Source organism: Pleurodeles waltl, chromosome 9 (genome assembly GCF_031143425.1).
Source record: "Pleurodeles waltl isolate 20211129_DDA chromosome 9, aPleWal1.hap1.20221129, whole genome shotgun sequence".
Classification (NCBI taxonomy): Eukaryota; Metazoa; Chordata; class Amphibia; order Caudata; family Salamandridae; genus Pleurodeles; species Pleurodeles waltl.
Window position 1 is genome coordinate 463,465,486 of NC_090448.1, and position 14,399 is coordinate 463,479,884.

A 14,399-nucleotide genomic window follows, 5' to 3' on the forward strand; every position below is an offset into this window, starting at 1 on the left:
CTTGTCGAATGGGAAGGCTGGGGCCACAGGGGAAGGCAGCGGCGGGAAAAGGAATCGAAAATACGGAGTGGAGGTGGGGGGAGGTGGGAGGGGCCACAGGGGACGCAGCGGCGGGAAAAAGGAAGATTAAGGCGGTGAGGAGGTGGGAGGAGTAGGCGTGAGGGGCCGCAGGGGACGCAGCGGCGGGAAAAAGGAAGACTAAGACGGTGAGGAGGTGGGGGAGGAGGGAGAGGCCGCAGAGGACGCAGCGGCAGGAAAAGGAATAGAAAATATGGAGTGGAGGTGGCGCGGATGGCGGAGCGGGGAGTGACCTGCCTGCAGAAGCAGGGTCAAGGGTTGCTCCCTGTTACCGTGCCGCGGCTGCCATAAGAGGAGGGGAGAGTAGGAGTGGCAGCTGGGAGGAGTGAGGGCTTGTTGAATGGGAAGGCTGGGGGTGGTGCCGCAGGGGAAGGTAGCGGTGGGAAAATGAATAGAAAATACGGAGTGGAGGTGAGGGGAGGCGGGAGGGGCTGCAGGGGACGCAGCGGTGGGAAAAAGGAAGACTAAGACGGTGAGGAGGTGGGGGGAGGTGGGAGGGGCCGCAGGGGACACATGGGCGGGAAACAGGAAGTCTAAGACGGTGAGGAGGTGAGGGGAGGCGGGAGGGGCCGCAGGGGATGCAGCAGTGGGAAAAAGAATAGAAAATACGGAGTGGAGGTGGGGGGAGGTGGGAGGGGCCGCAGGGGACGCAGCGGCGGGAAAAAGGAAGACTAAGACGGTGAGGAGGTGGGGGGAGGCGGGAGGGGCCGCAGGGGACGTAGCGGCGGGAAAAAGGAAGACTAAGACGGTGAGGAGGTGGGGGGAGGCGGGAGGGGCCGCAGGGGCCGCAGCAGCGGGAAAAGGAATAGAAAATACGGAGTGGAGGTGACGCGGATGGCGGAGTGGGGAGCGACCTGCCTGTAGAAGCAGGGTCAAGGGTTGCTCCCTGTTACCGCGCCGTGGCTGCCATAAGAGGAGGGGAGGGTGGGAGTGGCAGCTGGGAGGAGGGAGGGCTTGTCAAATGGGAAGGCTGGGGGGTGGGGCCTGCAGGGGAAGGTAGCGGCGGGAAAAGGAATAGAAAATACGGAGTGGAGGTGGGGGGAGGGGGAGGGGTCGCAGGGGACGCAGCAGCGGGAAAAAGGAAGACTAAGATGGTGAGGAGGTGGGGGAGTAGGCGTGAGGGGCCGCAGGGGACGCAGCAGCGGGAAAAAGGAAGACTAAGACGGTGAGGAGGTGGGGGGAGGCGGGAGGGGCCGCAGGGGACACAGCGGCACGAAAAGGAATAGAAAATACGGAGTGGAGGTGGCGTGGATGGCGGAGCGGGGAGTGACCTGCCTGCAGAAGCAGGGTCAAGGGTTGCTCCCTGTTACTGCACCGCGTCTGCCACAAGAGGAGGGGAGGGTAGGAATGGCAGCTGGGAGGAGGGAGGGCTTGTCGAATGGAAAGGCTGGGGGGGTGGGGCCGCAGGGGAAGTTAGCGGCGGGAAAAGGAATAGAAAATACGGAGTGGAGGTGGCGTGGATGGAGGAGCGGGGAGCGACCTGCCTGCAGAAGCAGGGTCAAGGGTTGCTCCCTGTTACCGCGCCGTGGCTGCCATAAGAGGAGGGGAGGGTAGGAGTGGCAGCTGGGATGAGGGAGGGCTTGTCGAAAGGGAAGGCTGGGGCAGTGGGCTGCAGGGGAAGGCAGAGGAGGGAAAAGGAATAGAAAATACGGAGTGGAGGTGGGGGGAGGCAGGAGGGGCCGCAGGCGATGCAGCGGCGGGAAAAAGAAAGACTAAGACGGTGAGGAGGTGGGGGGAGGTGGGAGGGGCCGCAGGGGACCCAGCAGCGGGAAAAGGAGTAGATAATACGGAGTGGAGGTGGGGCGGATGGCAAAGCGGGGAGCGACCTGCCTGCAGAAGCAGGGTCAAGGGTTGCTCCCTGTTACCGCGCCGCGGCTGCCATAAGAGGAGGGGAGGGTGGGAGTGGCAGCTGGGAGGAGGGAGGGCTTGTCGAATGGGAAGGCTGGGGCGGTGGGGCCGAAGGGGAAGGCAGTGGCGGGAAAAGGAATAGAAAATATGGAGTGGAGGTGGGGGGAGGCGGGAGGGGTACCGCAGGGGCGCAGCGGGGGAAAAAGGAAGACTAAGACGGTGAGGAGGCGGGAGGGGCAGCAGGGGACGCAGCGGCAGGAAAAAGGAATAGAAAATACAGAGTGGAGGTGGCGCGTATGGCGGAGCAGGGAGCGACCTGCCTGCAAGATAAATTAACTTGCAATATGCTTGATAAGAAGTATATTGGACTTGCAAGATGCATATTTGGTTATAGGGAACAAGTAGAAATAAATGGTAAGCAGGTCATGACAACAGGAATTAGTGCAAGCTGTGACGTTCCACTTCAAAAAACCTAACGTTCGAGAATTTGGCTCTATGTAAATCACATTCTTCAGGAATTCATGGATCAACATGAATTGAAACGTATGTAAATTAAAGTTACCAAACTTCATGCACCTATACCCAAGTTTACATTATTCTCTAGTCATATTTACACCATTGGAAGCTCATTTGCAGTGGCCACTGGTCTTGGTGCAGGAAGGGCTGGAATTTGAGAGAGGGTGCATTGATAACTCAATTTATGGGATTGGTGGTCCTAATGAGAGATTTTGCCACTTTGTACATTCTCCTTTTTTGGCTTTTGTTGTTCATTATAGATATCTGCAAGTAAGGTCTGAACTGGAGATCTATGTAAGACCCTTGGGCTTTAGCTGCAACTTTCTCGATTTTGAGATCACACTTAACTTCGATGGAACTGGTATCAACACTGACTGGCACCATCGGAACTACAGGATCCATACGAGTACTGCAGAGCTGTTTTCTTTCACCAGGAGATTTCGACTGGGGAAAGTGACTAAAATCTTTTGGGCCTGATTCCACTGTAATTCCTGAAGTCTAAAGGGACCCTTGGCTCATACTTGTGATCCTTTGGTATATTCCCCCAACCCCCATAGAGTTGCTAGAACCCCTATTATTGGTAAATTTGTGGTAGACCGAGTTTCCAGGCGGACTGTTAAGGCATACAGTTGAAGCCCTTAATTATGTCATTCTAGGCACTGTGGCTGCAAGGTCCCCTTGTGGGGGTGTTCTCATCATTCAAGTGTTATGTGATGACAATATTTGCTTGAGATGATTGCGTCCCAGAATTGCATTACTCTAACGGACCACTAGATGGCAAGGTTAGGCAGGATTTGAATGCAAGTCTCAGATGAGTATGTGCTCAACAGGTTCATTGGCTTGTGTTTTTAGAAGAGGGCACGCCACTTCTACGGAATGAGTATTAGACAGTGCATTTGGCAGTGAATGGATATGCTTCCCATTCTCACTATCCTAAGTGAGAATTATTTTGTGAAGTTGAATCAGAGCATAATCATAACTCAGAGAATTCTTTGCATCTGTTCCAAGTTTTTTGGTGAAAAAGAACTAAGGTCGCTGCCTGTGCTGGAAAAAATCGATTGTTTATTACTGTATATGTCGACATGTCTCATCTCACCTTCCACCTTGGAAACTCTGCTGGCAGACACTGTTAATCTTCAGGTGACAACGGTGGCCATGTGTCCGAAATGAACTGCTTTCCTCAGCCACTGTTTTTGTAAAAAGGTTGCATACCTCAGCAGTATACTAGAACCAGGTCGAAAGTGTGAGGGGGGGGGGGGGGGGTGAGGAAGCAAGAACAGAGAAAACTGATTGCTATCTTTCTAACCCAGCCCCCCACCTCCCGAAAAAGTAGGAGCATCAAACAAAAGGCTGTAAATCAGGAGGTATGATGATAACCTAAGGAACAAATGTATATTTTCCTCTGTGTTCCCGAATCAAAATACTTGCTGGAACTTTTAGGCCTTCATTACAAGATTGCCAACATTTTGTGCAGGTCTACTCGAGGGGTGGGGATGGGGGCGGAATCAAATTCGAGCCATCACAAGTCTTCTCCCTGGAATGAAGAATAACTATGGACCCAGAAGTACAGTATCCTTTTAAGTGCATTTCCCCACATTTCAGGAAGAAAACCAATTTTGTTTTGTACCAGCGGAGAGCTGGTGATGGGTGGGAGGATGGGGTAGGTGCTCTAGTTAAGGTAGGATTTAGCCTATTTGGGGACCACTGCCTTCTTACCGTGCTGTGGTAGTGTTCCGTGCTGTCGTCTGCAGTGTCTGTCCCTGCAGGAGTGAAGACAGGTCCAGTGTCACTGACTCTGGCCTCGGAAATATTGGGGCACAGGTTTATCAAAGGATTTTGTTGCCCTTGCATCACCTTTAAATTAGATTTAACAAGCCATGGAAGGCCAACCTGTGTGGCCCTGCATAGCTTGGTAAGTCTGGAGAAATACAAGGCACCGCAACATGGGTGGATAGTGGGTGTTCCCACGCATCCACCCTTGTTTTTGGCACATTCCCAGATTTACCAAGGCTAGTAAAGCTGTAAATGCATCAACATTGTACGCCTTACCAATAGAGGTTACATTGAGGATAAATGTCTTTATTTCTCCTCGTAGTTTCCTCTTTCTAAGTATGTGTCATATGTTGGTAAATATGGCGCATTCTTGCCCACTCCTTTCGAAGAAGTGCAGAAAGTTGTTTTGCTGCATTGCTCTGCATCAAATAATGATAAATCTGGTCCCACATCTGGAGTTTGCAGACTTGATGATTCATGGACCCATAAACACTTGTAATTGAAGGTGGCGTAATTGCACCGGAAGTTATCACTCCAGGTGAACTTGCACCACTCATCATGTCCAACCTTCTATCATCTTCACTCCATGACATGATGTCCTGTGGCAGCATCAGGCAGAATCCATATTCGTTTCTGGCTGTGATTGGCTGGTATTCAAACTGGCAGCTTTGGACCCTCATGACCTGAGAATAAGGCAAAGGTGCAATGACATCCTGGGTTTTTAGGGACAGACCACAGTAGATGGGGAACCCTGTCTTCCTGGTTGACGCCCTTCAAGCTATTTGTGCATAGTCAGCAAAGGAAGAACTGAGGCTCAGTTATGCTATGCGTTTGCTCGTGCTTTTGCATGAGGCACAGCAGTTCTACCCAACACATAACAGTGCAAACAGTACTGTTGATCAATTTTCATGTGTAAAATATATTTTGTGCTAAATAGTTAATGCCGGTGCAACACCAAATTGTTTTCAAAATGCCAGTCCACTGATAATGCAAAAAGAGCATAAGGAGCTTGGAAAATAGTAAATACCCATAGGATTTAATTCAGATGCTAGCTACAAGAGTAGCACAACCAAAGTTTGTGTGAACTCCCAGAGCTAACGAAAACCAGACGTAAGCAATTGGCAGGCATAATGTTTCATGCTACTGATATGCATAAAGTGTAATTTCTGGAAAATTACATGTTTGACTGTGCATGCCATTGTGCGGTTGTCATTGTGTAGATATGTGTATTAGCCGATGTACCTCTAGCACAATGCAGTGCACTCAAACTTGCTATTGCTTCTTGGTGCAACACTTGGGCCCATATTTATACTTTTTTAGCGCCGCATTTGCATTGTTTTTTGATGCAAAATCGGCACAAACAAAAAATGACGCAAATGCAGTGCTAAAAAAGTATAACTTTGGGCCTTGGTGTCATGCTAAAATGAATGGGTGCGGCAGAAAACATAATGGTCATGCACCTCTTTTCTAAATATTTCACTATTTGCGTAATGAAGCACTACAGAATTTCTTGCCTCATTATGCTGACCAACCTATTAGTAAATCTAAGCACAAGTTTCGTGAGAGCATGTCTGTGCTGACAGCAAAGGGCCAGAGGGTAAGGACTGAGACAATGGATTATTGCTGCAGGATCCGATTGTGTCTGACTGAAAGCTTCTGGTTTGTCCCTTTCAGGTCCTCACCTACACCCCTCATTGGATGGCTACTGGTGACTGTGAGGCCTACCGATTCATTGAAGGGATAAGGTGCTGCCTCTTTCCTTTATTGGATAGTTGCAGCTTGTATGTGAAGAAGAGCCATTCATTGAAGGGATGAGCTTAGGATCTAGGAAGGTTGCACTCAATCTCAGGGCATGGACATCCGATTCACAAAAAAGTGAAAAAGTTTAGAGATTTACATTTGCGCTTGAAAACACTTTTCTTAATTTACAAAACTTTAGAGGATTGGGCTTTGTCAGACACAGCTTTTCAGGCATTATGCTGGGAAATACATATGACTTTTTCAGGTAAATGCATTTTCTCTATGTGGAATTTTACGCACAGTATCATGTCCAATTGGGAAAAGCAATCTGAATATGTACTGGATATTTTATTATTTTTGAGTTTTTTTCTCCTTGGTAAAAATAACTTTCCCTGTGGAGAAATCCACTGCCTTACCGCAAATCTGGGGGTGTTCCATTCCCCTTCCCACTATGGAAAGTGATTAAGGGCCTTATTTAGGGGAAGCATCCCGAACAACGAGTCCTGAACAACGAAGTAGTAGAACAACGCTTTCGTTTTCCACGACTTCCTTGTTCAGGGCCTTAACCACGCATGTGCTGAACCATGTACATGCGTGGTTAAGGCATAGAAGAAGGGAGTCGGCTGAGGAGGATGACGCGATCAAGGAGGAGGTAAGTTGGGCTGGGACTGGGGCTGTTTTAAGGGCAGGGGGGTCGGGGTATTTTTAGTTTTAGGGGTGGGGTGGGGAGGCGGGTATTTTTAGGGGCGGGGATGGGGTGGGGGTTCAGGGTGATTAAGGTTTAGGGGCGGGTGGGGGGGTCAGGGTTTAGGTTTTAGGGGTGGGGTGGGGGGTTGGGGTGCTTCATGTTTTAATGGCGGGGGTGGGGAGTCGGGTATTTTTAGTTTCTGGGGTGGAGTGGGGGCTCGGGGTGATTAGGTTTAGGGGCGGGGAGGGGGGTCAGGGTTTAGGTATTAGGGGTGGGGTTGGGGTGCTTTAGGTTTTAGGGGAGGGGGATGGAGTTGCGGTAATTTTGGGAGTGGGGGTTGGGGTGGTTGTGGGGGTGGGGGGGTTGCAGTCATTTTTAGGGGTGGGGAGCCAGGGGGGACGCATGCTGGAACCATGCATGCCATTCAGTAATGCCTTTACCAGGAATGCCTTTACAACGAAAAATCGTTGTTAAGGCATTCGTGGTAAAGGCATTAGTGTTAACAACGAGGTCGTTGTTCGGACCTCGTTGCTCAGGCATGGGTGGTTGGAGCATTCGTTGTTCCGACATATTACCCTTATTTAGAGTTTGGCGGAGGGGTTACCACATCACAAGGATGACGGATATTCTGTCCGCCGAAATCTGAATCCAATGATATCCTATGGGATTTAGATTTTGGCGGACAGGATATCCGTCACCGTTGTGACGGAGTAACCCTCTGTCAAACTCTAAATCAGTCCCTTAGTGCTTTCAGTGGCAGTAGGGAATCCCTGACCATTTTCATAGTGGGAAAGTCTTACGGTGGAGTTTGTTAATGCTGCCAAACTGATGTTTGTGAGTCTTTCAGAACTTTCAATTCTAGCCTTGTCTTTTCATGCGCACCACCCTCCAGTTCATGGGGTTTACAGTTATGACTTACAATTACTTGGGAGGAAATGGATTTACATCTGCTAGACAACTTTTAACGAATACCCAGCAGGCAGAAATCCAGTCATTTCAACCATACACGTGTTTTACATATGCAAATGCCTTCCTAACTGAGACCCCAAGTGTTCTCAGTGCAGGAAAAACTCCTGTGCCTGAATTAAATGTACACTGAGTATCTTGCAAATGAGTCTGCAGCTTTGTAAGACCCTCAGCTAGACATGCGCAATGCCCTTGCAAAAGGCAGTAGATAAGCTGATGGCCTAGACTTATTTCTGACCATCCCTGTCACAACGGTGGCTGTCAGAAGTGTTGGAGAGTTGCTTCTCATATGCTAATTGGTCAGCCTCCACTACCTGGTGGCCCAGCATGCCAGTTTCCTGCACCTGGCACAGCACTATACTGTTTACTGCACACGTACTTTAATTCATACGAATAAGGCAAATTTGGACGAGTTTTCCTTTGTTTAAAAAATGTTCAACAATGACATGTAATGAATATTTAGGAATGTAAATTGACTGCTTGATACAAATGTACTAAACTTAAGTTAAAAGCATACTACTAACATGTTGTATTTGCCCATGAATTAATTACATATGAGCCACCTGCCCATGTGTAAATCGCCTACCACGTGCTATTTATGCACAAGTTTCCAGCTGGCAAGACCTGCTGGGAATCTTGTTGGCAAATTGAAGACCTTATGCTTACTGCAAGTCGCAGACATCGCAATTTCGCACTACCTGGTGAAACCTCTGGCAAATAGCATGGGGAGATTCCGTTTGTTTATTGTCAATTTACACTTGAGCAGTTAGTTCTTGATCAAACATCCCAAGACTTGGGAGTTTGCACCTGAAACTGAATTAGCATCAGAGTTTCAGTTCGTACCTGTTTTTAGTGCATCTGGTATTAAAAAAGGATGCACTTCTTAAAATAATCTGCATACATTTCTGTTGTGGAGAGCCAAGAATTATAATTTTATATTTCAAACAAGTGTAAACACATTTTGTATTTGTCTTAGGAAAATTATGGGATTCTCTGATTTCCATGTCGAGATTCTGGAAGCTCAAGATCCGTTACTACATAGCACCTGGACTTTGAAGGCTGAGGAAAAATTCTTTAAGTGTGTAACGGTAAGTCATAATAATATTATACCATGTGCTAAAGGCGAATTGTCACACCTTTATCAAAATCTACGTCTCAACCGCTACTGTACTTGAAATGAGAGTGCCTAGGGGCCTGATTTAGATATTGCCGAAGGGGTTACTCCGTCACAATGGTGACGGTCATCCCATCTGCTGAAATTTATCAGGCCTTGTAAACCACAGAGGGTTACCCATACACCCAAAGGGGCTGGGTGGAAACTGAATATCAAAGACTACAATGCCCCGAAAGGAGAACAACAATTATTTACAAACATTATAAGCAGCATAGGTGCAAGATGCGTTAAGAGTAATCTTTTATTTGTTCACATATAAACATTAGAATCCTATTTTTATAATTATTCAGTAGGAACAGCCCATCATAAAACCAAAAACGGAAGGACAAACCAGTGCAAAAAATAAACGAAAAGTGCTTGTGTGTAACAATAAAGAAAAAGAATAATCAATATCCCAATGATCCACAAACTGTATAAAGATAAAAAGGGCAGTCAGTTGGTTACTCTTTCACTGCATTGACTCAATCTCGAATTTTTGGATATATAAATCTACTTATTGAGTCCTTCTTTGATATACTAAGCAAAAACCAATCCAGGCTGAAATATTAACATCGACATTTCAACCCCTTTCTGTCCTGGGCCAATTCACCGCTCCACAACGGGTCTTCTTCAGGACTGACTGATGGGAGTCTCCTATCTTCTAAAATCTTATGGACACCTCTTTCTTCCTAGAATTTAAACTTGCCAACCGACTGAATGAGTTATATTTGCAAGCAAACAGCTACTTCTCGAGGGAGCAGCCGACCCTGGGGGATAGCGGTCCACAAGGCCATTAAAACTGCTCCTGCTTGCTGGGAGCTGAGTTTTCATCTCTTTCCTTGCCCACTGTCACGCGGGCAGGGAAAGAGATGAAAACATTCCTCACGCACGCAGGAAGCTGCATTTTAAGCAGCTCCCTGCATGGAGTTGCAATACAGACTCCTGCAAGAGTCAGGAGCCGGCAGGGACCATGGGCACCCAGTGCAATGTGTCTGGGCCCGGGAGATGGGGTTCCCTGGGCTGAAATCAGCACTGGGACTGGGAAGCCGTGTGGCCCGCCCTCCCATTTTATATAATAAAAATGGGCCCAGGGAGGTGGTGTTCCCTGGGGCCTGGGGTGGGGAACTGTGTGGCCCCAAAATATTTTTAGTATGTGGCCCTGGGGAGGTGGTGGCCTCAGGGCCTGGGAGTCCACGTGGCACCCCTTATATTTAATGTAGCCCAGGGTAGGTGGTGACCCATGGAGCCCAGGGGGGTCCACATGGCCCCGTCACAATTTTTATAATGTAGCTGTGGGGAGTTGGTGGTCCCTGGGGCAAAGAGGGGGTCTGTACAGCCCCCCCATACATTTTTTAAATGTTGTCCTGGGGAAATGCTGGTCCCCGGGACCTGTGGGGGGGCGCGTGGCCCCCCTAACTTTATTAAATGTGCAGTCCTGGGGAGGTGGTGCCCCCCAGGGCCTTAGAGGAGATCTGTGTGGCCCCTCTAAAAAATTATGTAGCCCCGGAGAGTGGTCTACAGGGCCCGGGGGAGGATCTGCGTGCCCCCCCCCTAACTATTTTTCATTTGTTGCCCCTGGGAGATGGTGGTCCCCGAGGCCCAGGGTGGCACATGTGATGCCCACAACAATTTTTGTTTTGTAGCCCCGGGGAGGTGGAGGCCTGTGTGCCCCCCCCTAAATTTATATATATAATGTTGCCCTCTTTAAGCTCCAAACCCCTTTGGCTGTGCATAGCGTGGGGTTCGTTGCTTATATGGGGTGGGCTGCAGGCCCCGCCCTGTAGCCAGCCTGTGCTGTGCATGGGAAAAGGCTGTGTGTGGCACATGGTTTGGAGCTTAAAGGGGGTTGACCGCAGGACCTGTGAATGAAAGAATGAGCTTAGTTCCTCGAGAGGTTACATATGATCAGGGGAAGTGGCGTGTGCTACTCTAGCTGTCTCCTTAATTTCTTTCAACAAAAGTTTGTACATTGATCGGTTGTTAATGGGGACTCAAAATATTAATTCTGTTGAAAGATAATTTAAAGTTAACATCTAATACTAAGAAAATTAAATTAAATAATCACATAACTAGTGCTGATAAAATAATGGAAACATGGTACCCCTCTTACAGATTAAAGGCCTGATTTAGAGTTTTGTGGATGGTGTTAGAAATGGGGTTTTTGGTTGGCAGTCAGGTTACCCCCTGTCCAAGCAAAAGCCCTCACTCTAGTCAGGGTAAGTCACACACAATCCATGATTATCCTGTGCCCACCCTCTGGTAGCTTGGCACGAGCAGTCAGGCTTAACTTAGAAGGCAATGTGTAAAGTATTTGTGCAATAAATCATACAATATCACCATATAGCACCACAAAAATACACCACACAGTGTTTAGAAAAATATATAATATTTATCAGGATAATTGTAGGTCAAAAAGAATAAAGTTGCAATGGGAAATTGTAGAGATATCACTGAAAAGTGATATAAAGGGGGTGATTCTAACCCTGGCGGTCGGTGATAAAGCGGCGGCCAACCCGCCAACAGGCCGGCGGTCCAAAAAATGGAATTCTGACCCTGGCGGGAACCGCCAACACAGCCCGCCACATTAGCACTCCGACCGCCACAGCGGGACCGACAAACAGCGCGGCGGTCACCGCCAACAGACAGGCGGCAGACAATGTACCGCCCACACTATTATGACCGGCCAATCCGCCACCTTTTCCGGGGCGGGAGCACCGCCGATAAAAACACGGCGGAAACAGACTACGAACGGGAAAACGTGCACCTCTACGCACTCCACGAGGAAGGAGGACAGCATGGAACCCGAATTAAACATCCTACCTGCTCTCGTCTACCTGCTCATCTACCACGAGTACGAACGCCGGCGCAGACGACAACGGTGAGTACTGCACCTACGACACAGGGGACGGGGGAGGACGAAAGGTTACGTGCACACACATACGCGATACACCCACCCCCCCAAACCATGTACACACCAATGCAGAGCAACAAGTCACAGTGACACCACCCAAACCCACCGTAAAAAAAGCAAGGACATAATTAAATTGTGACTCAAAATTTATGGGAAATAAAAACCACTGATAAGTCACGGTCAAATAGCAATAACAATTCAAAAAAATCCATTCAATATCCAGTGCATACGATAAACCGAGGCAATAAGTCCTGCACATCTAACGATATTCCAAGTGTCCGTGGGCCAAAGTGTATCAACACAAGGGCAAAGCCCACACAGGAGACCTGAGTCCTTTGGAGAGAACACTGCAGGGGCATCTGATGAAAAAACTACAGGCACCTCAGGGGGAAGGGAAGGGGGGGGGCACCACAGCCACATGAGTCCACGACGCCAGATCCACGAAGGGGCCACCATGCCCACTGTGCCATCCTGGGGAGTGCAAAGCCACAGTCTCTCAAGTCTCTACAGTGGGTGGCTTGCCCACTCTGCCATCCTGGGGAGTGCAAAGCCACAGTCCATCAGGTGGATAACAGTCTCCACCGGTCAAGGAGGAGGCATGGTGGGCACAGTGAACCGTGAACAGTAGCTCGAGACAGATCCGGCACTGTCATTGTGCCAGTGGTGCTTGAGACGGCGGGGCCCAGCGGAGCGGTGCTTGACAGGAAGGGCCCAGCGGAGCGGTGCTTGACAGGAAGGGCCCAGCGGAGCGGTGCTTGAGACGGCGGGGCCCAGCGGAGCGGTGCTTGACAGGAAGGGCCCAGCGGAGCGGTGCTTGACAGGAAGGGCCCAGCGGAGCGGTGCTTGAGACGGCGGGGCCCAGCGGAGCGGTGCTTGACAGGAAGGGCCCAGCGGAGCGGTACTTGAGACGGCGGGGCCCAGCAGAGCGGTGCTTGACAGGAAGGGCCCGCGGAGCGGTGCTTGAGACGGCGGGGCCCAGCGGAGCGGTGCTTGACAGGAAGGGCCCAGCGGAGCGGTGCTTGAGACGGCGGGGCCCAGCGGAGCGGTGCTTGACAGGAAGGGCCCAGCGGAGCGGTGCTTGAGACGGCGGGGCCCAGCGGAGCGGTGCTTGAGACGGCGGGGCCCAGCGGAACGGTGCTTGACACGGCGGGGCCCAGCGGAGCGGTGCTTGACAGGAAGGGCCCAGCGGAGCGGTGCTTGAGACGGCGGGGCCCAGCGGAGCGGTGCTTGAGACGGCGGGGCCCAGCGGAGCGGTGCTTGACAGGAAGGGCCCAGCGGAGCGGTGCTTGAGACGGCGGGGCCTTCTTCAGCGGTGCTCTTCTGCACGGCGGGGCCCTCTTCAGCGGTGCTCTTCTGCACGGCGGGGCCCTCTTCAGCGGTGCTCTTCTGCACGGCGGGGCCCTGTTCAGTGGTGCTCTTCTGCACGGCGGGGCCCTCTTCAGCGGTGCTCTTCTGCACGGCGGGGCCCTGTTCAGCGGTGCTCTTCTGCACGGCGGGGCCCTCTTCAGCGGTGCTCTTCTGCACGGCGGGGCCCTGTTCAGCGGTGCTCTTCTGCACGGCGGGGCCCTCTTCAGCGGTGCTCTTCTGCACGGCAGGGCCCTGTTCAGCGGTGCTCTTCTGCACGGCGGGGCCCTCTTCAGCGGTGCTCGTCCAGTAGGTCAAGGGAGCCAGACCTGGCCTGGACTCCCTGCTCAGTCGCCCTCCGACCGTGCTGTTGCTGGACCCTTCGGTGACGGAGTCCTGGGCCCTTTGGTGTTCTTCCTAACACCCGGGATGGGGCTTGTGGGCCCCTCCTGCTCCGCGCTCCTGCTGGCTGACTTCTCCGCCCTGCTGCCCTTTCACTCCTTAGATGGGGCTCTCGGGCCCTTGCCTCCCCTAGATGTTGTGGCTGGTGAAGTGGGCGAACTTTGCTCCTTGGGGGCAGCCGTGTCAGTCCTCTCACGGCGGCCCTTTAGCTTCCTGGTCCTCTTGCCTGGTGGGGGGCTGGCTGTCCCCTTGCTGCTGATTGAAGTCACTGCTGGCAAAGGGTGGGCTCCAGAACCCATGCACCACAGTGACACTCAAAGCTGGGCTGGTGGTGGCTGAGGTGCTCTTGGGACTCTTTGCAGATGGAGGGGGTGGGTCAGTGGAGGGAAAGAGGTCAAGATTAGCAAGGAAAACTACTTTCTTAGGACCAAGGTAAAAGGTAGAAGAAGTGGTGATGGGAGTGGAGGAAGAGGATGTGGTTGTAGGAGAGTCAGGTGTGCTGTCTTTGGGTGCAGGTGCTTGTGCTGGAGGCTGTCGTGAGGTGGATGGCTGTTGGGTGGGTGTCTGCCTGCGTTTGTGTGTCTTGGAAGAGGGGGTGACAGACACAGTGGGAGAGGACACAGGGGACGTGTAAATGGTAGTGGGGGTGGTGACTGCACGTGTGCGGACTGGACTGGAGGGTGTGCTGGTGATGGAAGCACTGGCTGATGTTGGTGTGCATGCAGGTGTGAGTGTAGACGTCACAGGGAGGGAGGAGGGAGACGAGGAGGAGGGGGACCCAGAGGTGGTAGTGACTGTTGGAATGTCTGCATCTGGGTGTTGCTTGCGTGAATGCTTGTGGGTTCTGTGGTGCTTGTGTCTGGATGAGCTGCCCTTGGGTGTTGAGGTGTGTGCAGGCTGGTCTGATGGTGTGGATGGGATAGGCTGAGGAACAGGAGACAGAGACAGGGTGGAGGCAGTCAGAAGAGGGAGGCTGGAAA

At 51.1% G+C, this 14,399-nt stretch overlaps 1 protein-coding gene across 1 annotated transcript in view; it reads left to right on the top strand.

Moving 5' to 3' along the window:
• The window catches only part of LOC138259689 (uncharacterized), a 106,738-nt gene that overhangs the window by 75,511 nt on the left and 16,828 nt on the right, over nt 1-14,399 (top strand). Inside the window, exon 3 of the mRNA XM_069207578.1 lies at nt 8,586-8,697. Within this exon, the coding sequence (XP_069063679.1) occupies nt 8,586-8,697 (112 nt within the window). The remainder of the gene's footprint in view (nt 1-8,585; nt 8,698-14,399) is intronic.